Consider the following 17,364-nt stretch of genomic DNA (forward strand, 5'->3'; position numbering starts at 1 on the left):
GTGGCAAGAAAAATGAGAGCCATTCAAGTCACATGAGGTTAGAGAATGTCCACCAACAACTAATAAGAGAATAAAGTAATATATGAGGCAAAAAAGGGTAAACGTACGTCCAGAGGAATGTGAGAATAGACAAGGGTGAAGAAGGATGCAGCAAGGCACAGATTCGTAACAAATCACTGTCAATATTTTTGTAATCTATTTAAATATGACTAGAACACTGTGGTTAGAGACTGCCTCCTCGGTGTTGTAGGTATATGGAAGAAATCACCAAGTCCTGCTGCTGAGTTAGTTTCAAACAATAGTTGCCATCAAGTTATTTCTACCAACACGTTCACACTCATATGATCTTTTGTACTTGCTTTCGTACTACAAACAATTTTTTTTCTATATTATTGGGAGACTGAAGAATTTTATTTGCAGCCCATTTTCTACAGCTTATTCAAAGCAGCTCTCTGACTTCTGAAACTGCGCCTTTCTTTCCTCTCCCTTCCACCCACCAAGGTATTTTTCAAAGCATGGAGTGGGATGCTAGAAGCAGAGGAGATTACTACTGACCTCTGCAAGTAGGTGTGAGCTGTATCTGTAATATATTCTTGTGTTTTGGTAAGAAATGTCAACACAGGCCCATCCAACTCCCAATAAAAGTACTTTTACAAAGGGGAAAATCAATATTTACACTAGCAGTCCAGGGTATCTTTATGGAGAATCATCCAAGTCTCATTTGTATATGAATAAATTATAACCAATGAAACAGGTAAGCAACAGTAATAATGCACTGGTGGACTCAAAACAAAGTTTTCCTGAATTGCTCCCACATGCATATAATGTACTACACAGCCCCACTTTTCTTCTGCCTTTGAACATCCTCATTTTCCTCTCTGGGCAGTGGAGGTACAGCACTGGCATACCTGTGAAAGACACAGTGGGCACTTCTGTGTGTTTAGAAAACAGAACCCAAAATCTCCCACTCCAGAAGAGATCCCACTGCAGCTATATTTGTCCATGAAAGCCTGCTTCCTAATTTGACAAAATCCTGACAGGAATGACATTTTAAGCCCATAGTGTTTTTCAAACATTTTTCACTGAGAAAGCTGGTAGTTCTTTGATTATGAAACATAAATGATTTCAGTTCTGGCTGAACTCCAAGACATAAGCACTTTCTTCTGCTGTCTCAGCTATTCTCCTGATGTCAAAGGCACATTAAAATAAATGTGAACCATATGGCTAGCTGGCAGATTACTAGCACTCTTGCATCAATGAGGGCAAAGCAATTCATTGTCACCAGCGCAGAAATATTCTACGCACATGAAAACTTCAAAAGGCTGGAAAAACCATGTATGAAGCAGCCTTTTGGATTAAAGCCCTATCTTAGACCAGAGGAAATGCTGCTTTTCTTTTTGGATGTTTTTTACACACTCCTAGTGCCATATAAACCACTATGGCAAGAAGGATTAATACTATCCTCCACCTGCTCCATTGACTTTCCCACGCCAGGCTTCATGAAGTCTAATATCACAGAACTGCAAAGCCTCCCATCATGGTAATCCAGGTCAGAACATCACTTAAAAAAGCCATCTTGCTCTGCAAGTTTCACATAGAAAAATGTTATAGTCCAGAAATTATTTCTACATCTACCTCCTACCTCTCCTTCTACCCAACTGCCTCCCAAAAGACATCTTTCTAAGAGTTTCCATACACTAAATTAACAAATTTTAAATGCTTAATGATGAAATGCTTTTCCTACATGCTGGAAATCTGCATTAGAAGGGAATGCTGTGACACCATATACGCTCCAAAAGAAATGTGGGCTTGGGGGCAGGGAGGTATTTTCTAAAATACATTTGAATCTGGCAGTCTTAAAGAAAATGCATGCTCAGGAAGGCAGGAATTGAGCCACGAAAATTGGACAGGACAGGGAGAAAGTTTTATTTTTGGAGTGCAGAATTGGGAAAGTATCAGATCCTTTGAAATCCTTAGGAAGGTCTAAGATTCCCTTCAATTTTCTTTATGTTAAGTGTAAAGTTTTGACCTTTAGTGTGAGGTCAATAGCACAAAGCATTACTTGAGTTCTGAGCTTGAGATCTGTGCGTCACCTACCCTAGTAGCATTGCTAGTAGCTAGTAGCACTGCTCCATCCTTCCGGTACCTTCCTCTTAGGTAAAGCTGAAGCTAGGTTTACCTCACAGGAGGGACTCGATGGGAATTTTCCCCAAATGCCAGACTTATTTATGTCACATTTGAAAAGGATTTTGAAAAACACCAGCTCACAGACAAGACTGACATGAATAGGAGAGATTTTAATTTGTAATTTAGTTGAAGATTTTACCTCAATGTCAGAGTTTTGTCTAAAATCTCACAGAAATGTTAAATTCTCAGAATGCATGCTAAGAGCTGGAATTTTACTGGTTTATTTCCTCAAAACCCTCTATCTCTAGAATGCTTTTCTGTGACATTCATCATACTGGTCCAGTTTCTCCATTTTGCAAATATAATCAGTCTGTGGGGAGAATCGGAGACAGTTAAATGTGCTCAGCTTCACCCTTTACTCTAAATGCCAGCTGCTGTTTCGCAGATTATTATTGCTGACCTTGGCCCCAGCTCCGAACAGTGTGAAGAGGAAAACTGCTACCAAGGATCCTTGAAGGACCACCCATGCATAGCAACTGTATTTGCTGAACTCTCCTAAGAGACTACAGGCAATCCTTTGTCCCACCTTATGGGTGACTTTTGTGAACAGTCATTTGATAGAAATACAACTGCCCATCAGCTATCTGCTTGCGACTTTGAATTTGCAAACATATTTGGTGTATCTGCCATGAACATCTTCAACAACAACAAAAAAAGGACTCTATGTTATCTAAGCCAACAAATACACCATATAAGGCAAAAACCATCCCTGTTTGTCCAGCATATGAAATGCGCTTATTTATAGGAAAGAACTTTTCAAAACTGTAGAAATACAATCAGTCGCACAAGTCCTTATAAAAGCCATGGGAGCCTGCCTCCCAGCCCCCCTTGTTTTTTTAGAACACTCCTTCTACAGTAACTGTTATTCCAGATAACAGGAAAGATCCTGTCATGGCATACCCTGCCCTGTCATGCTGTATGAGTATTTGAGCAAAGACATTGCACTCCATTTCACTGTATTTCTTTGTATTTCTTGTTTTTTACTGCCCAGCTGACTTTAAAATCAAACCCAAGAATTTCTCAAGCTGTCTGGATTTCATAACATGAGTCAACAAATAACAGTAAGAACATATTTCTCATTAACAAGGAAATTCCAAGCCTGGCTACAGGCAACATAAATAGTTGCAAGATGCCATGAAAAAAGAATGCCTGCATTTAGCTATACCTTCTAAGTGCTTTTCCATAATGTAAGCATCACTACTTCTAACTCATTTAGATTTCTATCATTAACCAGCAATTATTCACACACCTGAAGCTCAAGGCTCAAGTAATGCTTTGTGCTATTGATCTCACAGCAAATAAAACTTTACCCTTTACACAGAGAAAATTTAAGAGAATCTAGACTTTCCTAAAGATTTCAAAGGATTGGATACTTCACAAGTTCTGCACAGCCACATAGATGAGGCAATCTCAATATGTTAGCTACTGTAGCATCTAGGGATAGGACAAGGGGTAATGACATTAACCTGAAAGAGGGTAGATATAGATTAGATATAAGGAAGAAAGTCTTCACTGTGAGAGTGGAGAAATTGTGGATGCGCAGAAGAGTTCAAGGCCAGGTTGGATGGTGTTTTGAGCACTCCAGTCTAGTGGAAGGTGTCCATGCCCACAGCAGAGGGTTGGAACCAGATGATCTTTAAGGTCCCCTTCCAAGTCAAACCATTCTGTGATTCTATAATGAACCTCAGACATCCAACACTCTTAAAAGATAGTACCCTAATTAGCAGAATGACAGGACCTATGATTATGGCTGGCTGCAGGATAACCTTGCTAATGACAGTGATAATGGCAAGATACAGAAAACTGATGGAGGATAGGAACTAAACTGTGCAATGAGATCATGTTTGAGATGAGTTGGCACTGGAGATTTCACCTGCCTCTGTAGGTGAAGAACAGAAGCCTCTGCAATAAAGGCATTACTCTGAAAGTTTCAGCCAGGCCAGAAATGCCCAGCTGAAATGCCAGAGGAAAGCAGCAGCTCCTCAATGTACGTTTCTCAAGAGATGCATCTGTGATTAATCTTGTATGGGTAATTTTTACCAGCAAAAAGGGCTTAAAAAAAGGACTTAAGGTCTTCCTAGGTCATTCAACTGCCTGGAATTCTGCAACTTAAATTTGATTCTTTATCAGAAAAGTAGATCAGGCATTTAGTATTCAAAGACAACTTGCTGTGGAGCTGATCAAACACAGTGGTGGGACGTCCTAGCTCATCCTTGCAGTTTAAAGGAACTGAAATGGCATTAGCTGTGCTCATGCCCTTTATTCCACGTACCTGTAAGAAAAAAAAAGGAACAAATACTCTCAGTCCTGACTAATACTATATATGCATTCTTGGACTGCTACTTGAGGATGAGCATCCTTTTTGTGATACAGAGGAGAAGCTGTGAAACGGGACAGGTACATGGACTGATTAGTAATACACTTTGGCATCCATTAAGGCAAATCAGCCGTGTGACTAATGGTCTTCTGAATCAAACTCAAATGACCTCAATAGACTGAGAAAAGTAGGTAATAAAGATAGCAGGGATTATATCTTGACAGTGGTAATGAAGGCACTCTATCACCATTTGGGGTAAGAGAATGGAAAACATGCAGACGTATATACACACATATGTGACCAGGAAAATACTACATTTATTCACTTGTTGGTTATGAACCTGGTGACAATTATGCTTTATGGACTGTCATTTCGTTTCATGACTCAGAAAAAGACACCTGTAACCTAGGCTATATATATATATGTTGCTGTCTTGATTTGTTTACTGTCAACAGACAGCACTTAGACACCATCAGTCATGTATTTTCTGTCATCACACTACAGGGTTAATTACTGAGATCAAAATTATCTGCTGGTGGTTCTGCTCCACCTGAGTGACCCATAGCAGCTGCATGCCTCATTTAGCTGACAGGTTAAACTTAAGGCTAATGGAGCGGGATAGCTGAAAGGTTCTTGTTTATCTGACCCAGTACATATTGTTTCAAGGGTTATGTAAATACTGAAGATGCATCAGCTACTCTAGATAGATTTATACACAAAGTGCCTGTTTGCTGAAGCACTGAAAGGTGTATAGCTGCAAGTGATTAAAAAGTTATCTGTCAGGTGAATTGGAGAGGGAAAGCAAGGCTCAGAGGGCCATGTTAGGTCGTCTTTTAAAAAAAAGCTAAGTTAAAGAATTTACATACAGATCTATGTGCTGACTACAGGTCACAAACAACCACCACATTTCCAGTCAGTAGAAGAGTTCACACTGAACTTCAGATTTACTTATATGAAAACAGACTGGAAGGCAGACAGAAGGCAGGATCTGACTGCATCTCTGTCCTGGGTTTAGCAGTAGCAGTCATTTTTCTCTTTCCTGGTAGCTGGTGCAGTGCTGTGTTTTGCCTTTCAGCTGGGAACAGAGCTGAAAAACACTGATGTTTTGGTTTGGCCAAGGACTCTGTGGGCCTCATGCTCTGCCAGGGAGGAGGGGAAGCCGGGAGGAAGCAGAGACAGGACATCTGACCCAAACTGACCAAAGAGGTATTCCATACCACAGCACGTCATGCCCAGGATGTAACTGGGAGTGAGCCGGAAGGACTGGGGGGACTGCAGGGTTGGAGAAGGTATGGGTTGGTGCTTGATCGGGCTGGGGGGGGGCAAGTTATCGGTCACCTGGTGACGGGGTGTTGTATTCTCTTCCCTTGTTATTTCCTTTATCATTACTATTATTGGTGGCAGCAGCAGTGATTTGTGTTATACCTTAGTTACTAAACTGTTCTTATCTCAACCCGTGGGAGTTGCAGTCCTTTTTTGATTCTCCTCTCCGTTCCCTCAGGAGTAGGGGGAGGGGAAGAAGGGGGGGGAGTGGGTAACAAGCTGTCTGGCTGTGGGTTAAACCACGACAATCTCACAAAAGAGAAAAGTTAATGGAAAAAGTGTCAGCAAAAGGCTTAGAAAGATAACTTCTATCAAAGAGGTACTGTGGCACGTTACAGAGGTAAGGACTCTGGCCAGCCTTTCTTCTGCACGGGCTTTTTTCTGGCATGTTTACTGAAAAAGTCTCACAGAACTCTTTGTTTCCATATTCCCTTAGAAGTACAGATTCAAATATTCCACCTAGGAAAGCACTCTTATCTGGGGACATGAATGTGTTTAAAGAACGAACAAAAACCTTTCAGTGTACACTGTTAACAGTTTCAATACTGTACAACACATCTGCATGTGGTTTTCAAGTGAGTATCAGTACCTCTGTAAGACACCTGTATTCATGAGATATGAACACTGACAATTTCACAGAATCATAGAACAGTTAAGGTTGGAAAGGACCATAAGATCATCAAGTTCCAACCCCCCTGCCATGGGCAGGGACACCTCACACTAAACTATGCCACCCAAGGCTCTGTTCAACCTGGCCTTGAAAACCGCCAGGGATGGAGCATTCACAACTTCCCTGGGCAATCCATTCCAGTGCCTCACCACTCTAACAGGAAAGAATTTCTTCCTTATATCCAATCTAAACTTCCCCCGTTTAAGTTCTAACCCATTACTCCTTCTCCTATCATTACAGTCCCTAATTAAGGGTCCATCCCCAGCATCCCTATAGTTCCCCTTCAGATACTGGAAGGCTGCTATGAGGTCTCCATGCAGCCTTTTCCTCTCCAGGCTGAACAGCCTCAACTTTCTCAGCCTATCTTCATCCAGGAGGTGCTCCAGTCCCCTGATCATCCTCATATCCCTCCTCTGGACTTGTTCCAACAGATCCATGTCCTTTTTATGTTGAGGGCACCAGAACTGTACACAATACTCCAGGTGAGGTCTCACAAGAGCAGAGTAGAGGAGCAGGATCACCTCCTTCGACCTGCTGGTCACACTCCTTTTGATGCAGCCCAGGATACGGTTGGCTTTCTGGGCTGTGAACACACACTGAAGTCAGCTCATGTTAAGTTTCTCATTGACCAGCACCCCCAAGTCCTTCTCTGCAGGGCTGCTCTGAATCTCTTCTCTGCCCAACCTGTAGCTGTGCCTGGGATTGCTCCGACCCAGGTACAGGACCTTGCACTTGGCATGGTTAAACTTCATGAGGTTGGCATCAGCCCACCTCACAAGCGTGTCAAGGTCCCTCTGGATGGCATTCCTTCCCTCCAGCATATCAACCGAACCACACAGCTTGGTGTCATCAGCAAACCTGCTGAGGGCGCACTCAATCCCACTGTCCATTTCAGCGACGAAGGTGTTAAACAAGACACTCGTTACTGGTCTCAGGCCGGACATTGAGCCATTGACCACATCAATTTGTGTGCGGCTATCCAGCCAGTTCTTTATCCACTGAGTGGTCCATTGATCAAATTGATGTCTCTCCAATTTAGAGACAAGGATGTCGTGTGGGACAGTGTCGAACACTTTGCACAAGTCCAGGTAGATGACATCAACTGCTCTACCCCTGTCCATCAGTTCTGGCCCCATCATAGAAAGCCACCAAACTGGTCAGGCAGGATTTCCCTTTAGTAAAGCCATGCTGGCTGTCACCAAGCACCTTGTTGTTTTTCATGTGCCTTAGCATGCCTTCCAGGAGAATCTGCTCCAAGATTTTGCCAGGCACAGAGGTGGGATTGACTGGTCTGTAATTCCCCGGGTCACCCATTTTCCCCTTCTTGAAAATGGGGGTTATATTTCCCTTTTTTCCAGTTGTTGAGAACTTCACCCGACTGCCATGGTTTTTCAGATAAGATGTACAGTGGCATAGCAACTTCACTCACCAGCTCCTTCAGGACCTGCAGACGGATTTCACCAGGTCCCATGGACTTGTGCACGCTCAGGTTCTTAAGACAACCTCAAACCAGTTCCTCTCCTAAAATTTCCACGTATTCTGCTTTGACAAGACAGAGCCAAGTACATCAATAGGATCAATTCATTTTATAGCACTTCCTATAACTCAAAATATGCTTTTTCTGATAATACTGGTATTAAAATCTAGAATTCAAAAAGAAAAAAATCTAACAGTACACAAAGAAAAGCTCCCTGAGGAGCATCCAGTATCACACACACAACTGATGTCAACTGACACAAACCAAACTGAAAACAAATCCTGTGCCTATAAAATTGTCACCAGTTGTCCAATTAAAACATTCTTTCCCAAATCAAAGCACATCACATGAAAACTCAAGAAAATGTGAGAATAAAAAATAAAATCCAACCTCAGCAGAAATCTGTTTTTTCTAGAGGTTGTCAGTTATGAAGTGAAAAATATCTTTCAGCATTCCCCAAGTGTCTTTACTGCTTTTACTTTAAATATAAACATGATTAATTTTTATACCAAACATATATTAATTTTAACTATCATGTATCATCACTAGGATTCATCGTTTTAGTGCAGCTCTTATACAGAGCAGACGTGCCTAAGGTTAGCTAAGGGATTTTTCCAAGACTGCTCAGCTGGTAGATGTTGATTGTGTAAACATGTAAGTAACTGATATGGCTTAGTATTAAGAAAGAAGAAGGTGCAAAATCTCACTTGCAGCATTTCAACAATAAATTAACAAAGCCTGACTTCCCCATCAGATGCAACACGGATTGTCCTTGGTAAAGTTACAAAATACTGATGCATCCAGAAAGAGTCTGGATGCAAGATGCAGGTAATTAGATATGAATAAAACAACTTTTCAATCCTATACTTCATCTGAGCGTCAACATCCTCTGTAAAATGAAAATCTATCACCTTTATCATAGAATTATAGAACAGTTTGGGTTGGAAAGGATCTTGAGATCATTTAGTTCCAACCCCCCTGCCATGGGCAGGGACACCTCCACACTAGACCATGTTGCCCAAGGCTCTGTCCAGCCTGGCCTTGGACACTGCCAGGGATGGAGCATTTACCACTTCTTCAGGAACCTGTTCTAATGCCTCACCACCCTCACAGTAAAGAACTTCTTCCTTACATCTAACCTGAACTTCCCCTATTTAAGTTTGAACCCATTACCTTTTGTCCTGTCGCTACAGTCAAGCTCTTGCAAGCATGCTGCATTACAGGAAGAGCAAAACAGAATGTTAGACACCACCACATTCAGTGGTACCAAAATTAGTCTCCTTTTCCTTAAGGACCTTGAGATTTGCCTATTCAAATATAGGACCGAGGCCATCCCTTCAATTCTTTTCTGGCCAGCCTTATATAATACTGGGATTATTCCGTATTGACTCCTTGGAATTTAGTACGCTGCATTTATATTAAACAATACTTTTTATAAAGTAGCATCAATGAACATGCAAACAATTTACTCTATTTCTGTATCACCAACTGATACATACGTATTTAAAAAAATTAATATGTACAATTTCTATGTGCGTGTGCCCACAAATACCTCAGTTTATAGATCAATTGTAACACTGAAATGCTGTAGTTTCCATTACAGATTTTATTCAGAAACTAAATTATTTATTGTGTCAACTACAATTGAAGCTTATTGTTACGCAGATGTATTACAACTTCCAAGTTTCTCCCCTGAACTGCAAGCCTTCTTTTTAATATCTGTGTATTCACAACAAAACTGCTGTCTTCTGTGTGGGTGGTAATGACTAATGTAAAAGGACTGCTTTCACCCTATGACGAATAACCATCTAAGTCCTTAAACAGATGCAAAAGTTAAAATATTAGCATGCAGATAATATTCTCACCAAGCAATTTCCTAATACTATCAACGAGATTTACTGGGTCACTCACCCCTTTGTGGCACTTCAATAAAATAGGTCCCCTACTAGCACTGTGTCTTAAACATAATACACCACATTAAGACTGTTATATCTGAAAAGTTGTGCCTGTGCAACTCTTTGCACAGGAGTATTTCATACTAGAGCAAAGAGGATTCAGACCCTCGCATCCAGAGCCTACCTCAAAAGGCACAGCAGCATTCAGTAGACAAATCAGTTATAAGAATATTCATAACACATGTTACAGACATAATATTTAACACATAGAAGAATCACACTATATAAGGGCACTGATGAGGAACTTCACCTATTCTCTGGCCCATAGTCTTAAGAAAACTGGCTTCAGCAGGGAGATCTAAACGCAACAGAGTTGAAAAAGGTAAACCCCTGGTTTTTAAAACATGCAGTTCACTATTAAAACAGTATAAACACCTAAAAAAAGGCTGGAAACTACAAATATAAACTGTAAATTCATTCTTTCTAGATAAATATGCTGCTCACGTAGCTTTCCCAGCTTAAAACCAAATTCTGATCTGTAGACTAATACCGTTGCCTAGTACAGAGATACCCTCCCCTGCATGAAGAATATAAACTATCACAATAATGTGTTGCGTACACAATATTCCCCAATTCCAAATGAAACAAAGCTTGTTATTTTCTTTGGAGAAGATCTCTCACCAATACAATCCTGCAGATAGCTGATGGCTGTAGTATACTTATATAAGCAAAATAAACAAACTTTTACCTAAAACACTTTTCCTACAGTACACGTTTGAAGTACCTTAACCCCAACTCCCAATGTTAACTACAAACAGCTACATAAATGAAATAACAAATAGGTAGGGGCTTCCAAGTGCCTTCAAATTTTTACAATGACAAATAGTTTTATTTAGTTAAGAAGCAGGCAAATGGGTGAAGTTTCCTAAGTCATTCTGAGCAAGTCACAAACTGAACAGAGAGACCCATTTTATCATCTGTTCAATTTAAAATCATCACGTTTATTTAACAATAAAATTGATTTTATTTTGAGGAACTGGGAGAATTCTTTAGATACACAACGTTAGTACTTACGGGTAAAATGACTAGAAGTGGATGGATTGACACTATCACCACTGTCAGCACTTTCACTGCTAGAAATGTCATCATCTGATTCCCGCACAGAGGAACAGGGTGAGGAGCCATCAACTTCTTCAAACTTCCTCTTTAAAATTCCACTCATTGCTGCAATGCTGTCACATGCACCTGTAACAGGAACAGAGGCAATGAGGCACTGAAATTTCCAACTGCAGAACATGCAGTCATAACCTCCAAAGTCATTTTTACTTAGAAGTATCAGTAAGTCGCCACTTGTAGTCTTGAATAACCGTTCAGTATGAAATTAGATATAATTTATTAGGAGACAGTGAAGCCATAGAGAATAAAAAAAAACTGCCATCATGAGTCATACTCTAACCTGACGTGTGGAAATGGTTATTTTGCTAGAATAATGTGTAACAGATTGCTTTCAGGGAGTATTTTCCCCATTTTGATGTCAACAGTACACCTGATTTCTAGGTTATGTTGCAAAATTTCAAACAAGATAAAAGTGGAAACTTCTCTTCAAATATCCTCACTTGGTCCCTGTCTTGGATGCCAGAGGAGGAAGGAATGTTCACAAACAGGGATGAAATTAAATAAGAAGAAATTATCCTTTACGCCACAGTTGCCATTGCCAATATATGTCATCCTATCAGTGTTCACATCACCCCTATAAGAACTCCATTTGATAATTCCAATTTACAGACAGATAAAAGACAATGAAGTCACAATGACCATATACCAATGTAGTCCTCAATAAATGCCCATAATTCAGAAATTCCCCACTCTAGTTAGACATACCAATTGCCTCTCAAATTCTCTCCTTCCCACATTAAGAAATGAGATGCCTAATATATTCCTGAGGTTGAGCAAAAGACTATAAAGCATGCAAGCAGAAATTTAGCAGCAGAGTTAGAAATAAAACATGCACTGCATGTAACTAAAGAGAAAGTGTACCCTTAACTAACAGGAGAGATCAAGAACAGCTGGGGAGTGCTCTGAGGACACGCAGTTGCCACCACAGCACCCACAGCACTGCAGAGGCAACCAGTCCTGACCAAAAAGTCTGTCTAGGATTGAGGACACGCTAGACTTGCTGAGGAGGACACACAGCCTCGTGCTATGGACTTACCACAGGGGTCTGCCAAATCCCACTGAAAGCAAGGGAAAAAAAAAAAAGAATAAAGAAATTTGCATTCCTCACTGAAACAGGACTTTTTTAATCCTTGCAGCCATTTTTAGGATTCATTAACTCCAAGCCAGCTGCATTCTGCTCCATCCAGGAAGCTGGACTAGGTAACTTCCAAAGCCCCTTTCCGACAAACATTTCCCCAGTTATACATTTTAAAAAATCAGTAAATCTGTCAGGAAGCAAACACATGCTGGCTAAATGACTACGAGTAAAGAAGACAAGGCTATAAGGCAGAGACTCCAGTACTGCCCATACTGTTTAACAATTAACACATTTCAGAGTTTTGGCTCAGGCCACCTCGCACTCTCCTGGATAACGCAGGATGAAGCAGGTGCCAGAACTGTTCCCAGCAGGCAGGCTGGATGAGAACACCCAGCTCTTGGCAGAGGGTTGACAGCTTAGCCATGGTGGACAAGAACTGTACCCTGCCACCTGGCAGCAGAAGCTAGAGAGCGCTGTCCTTAGCCTGGATCTTTTTTATCCTTTTAATTAATACAGAGGTAGTCCCAACGATGTGGGTGCCATATTCTAACCATGTGACCACAGCACTTCAGCAGATGCTCTGGTATCTTTGGTACCAAGTAGTTTCAATGTCTCCTATGCAACCTGTAGCTCCCTTCAAGCCCCAACATCTGTTTTCTTCTTTGAAAAGAAAAAAAAAGCAACAGCATGAAGAGGTTTGCAACCATCTTTTGGCCAGATGTGAAGCTCAAGCAGGGTAAGGGTCAGTATATGAAGCTGAGAGTTACAAAAAAATGAAAAAAAAATCAACGGGTTACCATATTACAGAATCGTAATTGAAAATCATAATTCAGCCAACACTGCAGTCTGTAGGAAATCCTGGGACTGAGGTGGCAAGAATATCAGTTTCACCTCAGAGCAACAAAAGTTAGTTCTAATTACTTCTTTTGCTTTGCTGACAAAGCATTTTACATTGTCTGCCAGCACCTAACCACAGCAGGAGGAAGTTATAAGCAGGTTTAAACTTGCCTTTGTACATCAACACTAGAAATTATGGATACATTCTACAATATTTTTATATTATTTAATTACAAGTACTAGAAGTTTTATAATAAGGGAGCTCATTCACCTCTTAGGAAGCGAAAGCTCTGAGAAGCACATATATGACTGGACCAAGTTTAATATCCTGCCTCCAGCAATAGTCACTATTTAATGCGTCAGTGGAATGCAACGGGATGAGAGATCCAGCCACTACCACTGCAGATACATGGAACTGCTTCCTCATCCTTGCAGTCAATTCCCCTTAAGCATAAGGCTGAAATGTTGCTACACAACAGTGCACAGCCTCTTATAAATTCATTTGACTTGCTCTCCTGAGGCAAAAAGTTTCATATTAGTTTACTGCAGAAGAAATCCACAACAAAACACATTTCCCAAAACTATAGACACAGACCCTTCAAAATCACAGCCCTTTCAGTCTTTATGATATTCTGGACAATAAACAGCAGCAAAACCATGCCAATTGTCTAGCAGCATGCTGCACTACACAGAGCTCCATGCGTACAAGTACTCCCCACAAAGTGGAAATAGCTGAAGAGAAGTTACTGAGGTCTTCTTGCTGTTTTTTAGTGGTATTTTCATTTCTATCACCAATAGTGATTACATTACGAGGGAGGTGCAGTGCATCTTCTGATCCTGTAAGGAATTAGGAAATGCCTTTATACTTGGACAGGTGTGCACGGAGGGAATGGCAATGGAGCTACAAATGGAATTGCAGCATCAAGTTACTCATCCTAAAGCTGAAGAGTCTGTCTTGACTGCTCAGTTGTCACAAAGCACCCAGCACAATACTGCCTACACTCACAGCTGTACAACCCGTACCAGCCTGCTTCTGGGGAACTCCCCAAAGCAACACAGCCTCTTGCTGACACTGCGCCTGACTTCAAATGTAGTAACTAAGGTATTCAGCAGCCGGAACAAGTAAGAAAAAGTGATCAAAAACCTGTGCAGGTCTGAAAACACTTGTGTAATAATCAGTTACTGATCAAACAGATTCTCCCCAATTCTGAGTTAATGATTCCCAGAACAGTACCTGGATTCTCATCAGAAAGAATCCAACTCTTGAGAGGAATGCACAGGGAGCACTGGTCCCTGATGCAGCTGTCTTGAGTCTGAACTGGTGCCACATTTCCTATGGCCAGAAAACAAAAGCAGGGGGAGTGATGTGCAATCCCAACAGGTACAAATTGCACACTGCAGTTACAGCTGCTCAGTCTACCCCCTGCAAGTGCACAGGGACATACAAATGGTTGCTTACTGCCTGTTGACTGAGAAATAGCTGCTTTCAGTTGAGAAACCAAGAATTTTTACATGATGGCAGTGTCCTTGTCTTTGACAAGTCCTCAGATCAAACCTCCTTTTCCTAGAAGGCTCTGCCCAAACTGCCTTCTTTAAAGGCACATCAGCTTTTTCAGGATCTCACTTTCAAGTTCCCCTAGCATAAATGTTGCTTCTGCACATACTCAGAAGTTACAGGGATTTGAGATAACTTCATAACTTCATGTCCAGGCTTCCCCAGGAAACAGAAACTTGGTGTTCTTCCAAGGTGTCTAAGAACAAACAGAACCATAGTACAGGTGCAGAGCATGTTGAGAAGAAGGGATGGAAAAGGTTGGGCCAGGCCCAAACCCACGAGTGATTATTCATGTACCTGAAGGCTGGTAAATACAGTATAGGAATTTGCAAACTACCTGTGCACACTCTCTTTGGCATTATTTTTTATACAGTGAAATTGTGTCTACCTAAGTAAACGAATTAGAGTGCTCTCTGCTAAGCTATAACTTAAAGAGGCAGCAATTACTGAACAACAGATGCAGGTCCCCAGCATCATGGTGAATCTTTTAGCTGTTGAGCTACCGTGTAAATTAATATGAAACCCATTCAGCAGCAGATCTTTACAAGAAATATGTTTTAAGAAGAGTGACCTACACTCTGTTCTTGAAAGTTTATGTGCCTGCTTTCAGTCACAGGCACTGGACTGTGACCCTGGAGATAGGGAGCTTCAATAGCCAACAGCTGAGCTGTGGTACCATGCTGAAGGGTAACCACCCAGGCATTGACAATTACAACATTTAACTCTCAAGCATCCAACCTCTAATTGCTTTGCTTCATATTTCACTATGAGAACATAAGTTAGGGACTAATCCTGAAACTTTACTCAGTAGCAAAAGATCTGTGGTCCTTAATAACCACAGCCTATACTTACCACAAGAAACAATGTATTTCTGCTCAAAGTAAATCAATCATTGGAAGGACAGCCTATTTTTCAGCCACCTCAACTGTGCTAGGAAAGCCTCCCTCCTCCCTACAGTACACTACTGGACCTCTGCATCAGTAAATAAGCTCTGTAATTTTGCTTTGTCTTCAAACACAATGGGATTCTGATCAATTCTAAGCCACTAGAAGGAAATGTTTGAGAAACAAAGCAGATGTATTAAATAATAGCATCTCCAGGGGAGTGATAGTCTGGCCTGTTCATTTTCCAAATTCTTTTTCTGAACATTAATCCCTCTCCCATTCAATAAAAGGCCATTGGATTCTTTTATCTTACAGCCACCTTAAAGTAAACTCTCCTAACACCCTTAATTACATCTTTAAAACATTCAGTTTGTGTATCACAGCTGATGTAACCTCAAGATTACAATTTAAATATTTAGTCCAAACTTTCCTATGAAGAAATAGACTTTCTGCTGCTCAGTGTTTGCTTTAACTGAGGAAGCATCAGCACTTGGAATCAGAGTGGCACAGTGTTTAGTTTTAGCCTATACACTTTCTTTCAAAATTGTTCCCTGCCATTATGACTTCAAATGCGGAGGAAATGAAGTGAAAGTGTCAACAATGAGACTGCCAAGGGGATGGTCAAAAGGAATGGCTACAACAATTTACATGGCTAAATAAATATAGGCTAAACGTCAAGTCAAGGGTAAAGATACAAATTCATACTGCCTCTGGCAGGAATCAATTATGTTGCATACTACGACCTCTAAATACATTCTTCTGGAAAGGGGAACATGAAGAGCTTGCTCTTATCCTCTCACTTTTTGCCCGTTTCCTCTCATCTTCTTTGCCAGTTGAACTTGTCAAAAGTATTTACAAAGTGAAAAGTGATAAAGTGTTTTACCTGTGTTAAAAAATAATAATAAAACCCCCCTGTAACTACAGCAGTTGAAAAGAGCTCTCACTCAAAGGAACTTTAAGGGAAACACTTGAAATTTTTAGTGCGGACATCTCTCAGTGTTAAAGATGTGCCTAAACACATAAAAATTTGCCTAAATGAGTCGATTTTTGAAACTGACAATACAGACTGAATAGGAGCACAATGGAAGAGGTAAAACTGGAAGGAAAGAAAGAGATGAGAAGGAATCAATGTAAAAGGTTATTAAAAAAACCCTTTGCCTACAGAAGGTGGCCTCTGAGCCAAAAGTTTCAAGTTTCATTCACTGTTTCACAGAAATATACATTAAATAGGGAAACCATGTTCTGTCATGATCACTGGAGGCCAGTTATAAAGAAGGTAAACAAAGCAGATACAAAAAAGGGTGCCCTCGAAGCTGAGCATTACCATGCAGCAGGTATTCATCTATACAATGTATCTGAACATATAGCTAAGGACTTGCATTATTAGCTCAGCTGCTTTGAACAAGCCAGCACCATCAGCAGAGGCAGATCAGCTGTACTGAAGCACACAGCTTCTCGGCAGAAATACCGTGTGAAACAGAATGCTGCCCTAATGCAGCTAGACCATTTACAGTACCCTTATGCAATATATTCTTAGCTTCAACAGGCACCTCTGAAGTGTAAATATACATTGCTTTGGATATAAACATCAATAGACTGCAGGGTCATATGATGGCAAAAATTATGCTATTTGCCAATTTGCTATTCATTGCTTAGCTCTGCAAATTTTGCTGCTCTTCTAACACGTTTTCTTTTGTCATACACTGGCAGAATTTAATTATGTATACAGGTTTAATGTGGATGTTTAATACACCTTAACAAATATTGTTAGCAAGAATTCATTGCATAGGTAGCATGAAAAATGGTCTTAGCCTATTATGCACCAAATCCTGAGATATGAAAGAACTGCCTGTGCACAGCCAGCAGCCATTTGCGGTTTAGTATTGCTGCAGCGTTGTACAATAGGCAGGCTCAGCACGTTCCCTAATGGAGACTGTTTTAACTTCCCTCTTCAGCGTTCAAATT

The 17,364-nt window shown here is 40.8% G+C and overlaps 1 protein-coding gene across 8 annotated transcripts in view; it reads right to left on the reverse strand.

Moving 5' to 3' along the window:
- CSRNP3 (cysteine and serine rich nuclear protein 3) overlaps positions 1-17,364 on the reverse strand; it is a 109,453-nt gene that overhangs the window by 23,033 nt on the left and 69,056 nt on the right. For 7 of the 8 annotated variants that reach the window (XM_061343561.1, XM_061343570.1, XM_061343587.1 and 4 more), the window contains one exon: positions 10,944-11,114. In XM_061343561.1, the coding sequence (XP_061199545.1) occupies positions 10,944-11,114 (171 nt within the window). Of the gene's footprint in view, positions 1-10,943; positions 11,115-14,624; positions 14,712-17,364 lie in introns of all 8 variants that reach the window. The other variant, XM_061343611.1, reaches the window with a different exon arrangement.

This window comes from Neopsephotus bourkii, unplaced genomic scaffold (assembly GCF_033783945.1).
Source record: "Neopsephotus bourkii isolate Nb327-2 ecotype Australia unplaced genomic scaffold, CSIRO-AGI_Nbou_v1 NB_196, whole genome shotgun sequence".
NCBI lineage: Eukaryota > Metazoa > Chordata > Aves > Psittaciformes > Psittacidae > Neopsephotus > Neopsephotus bourkii.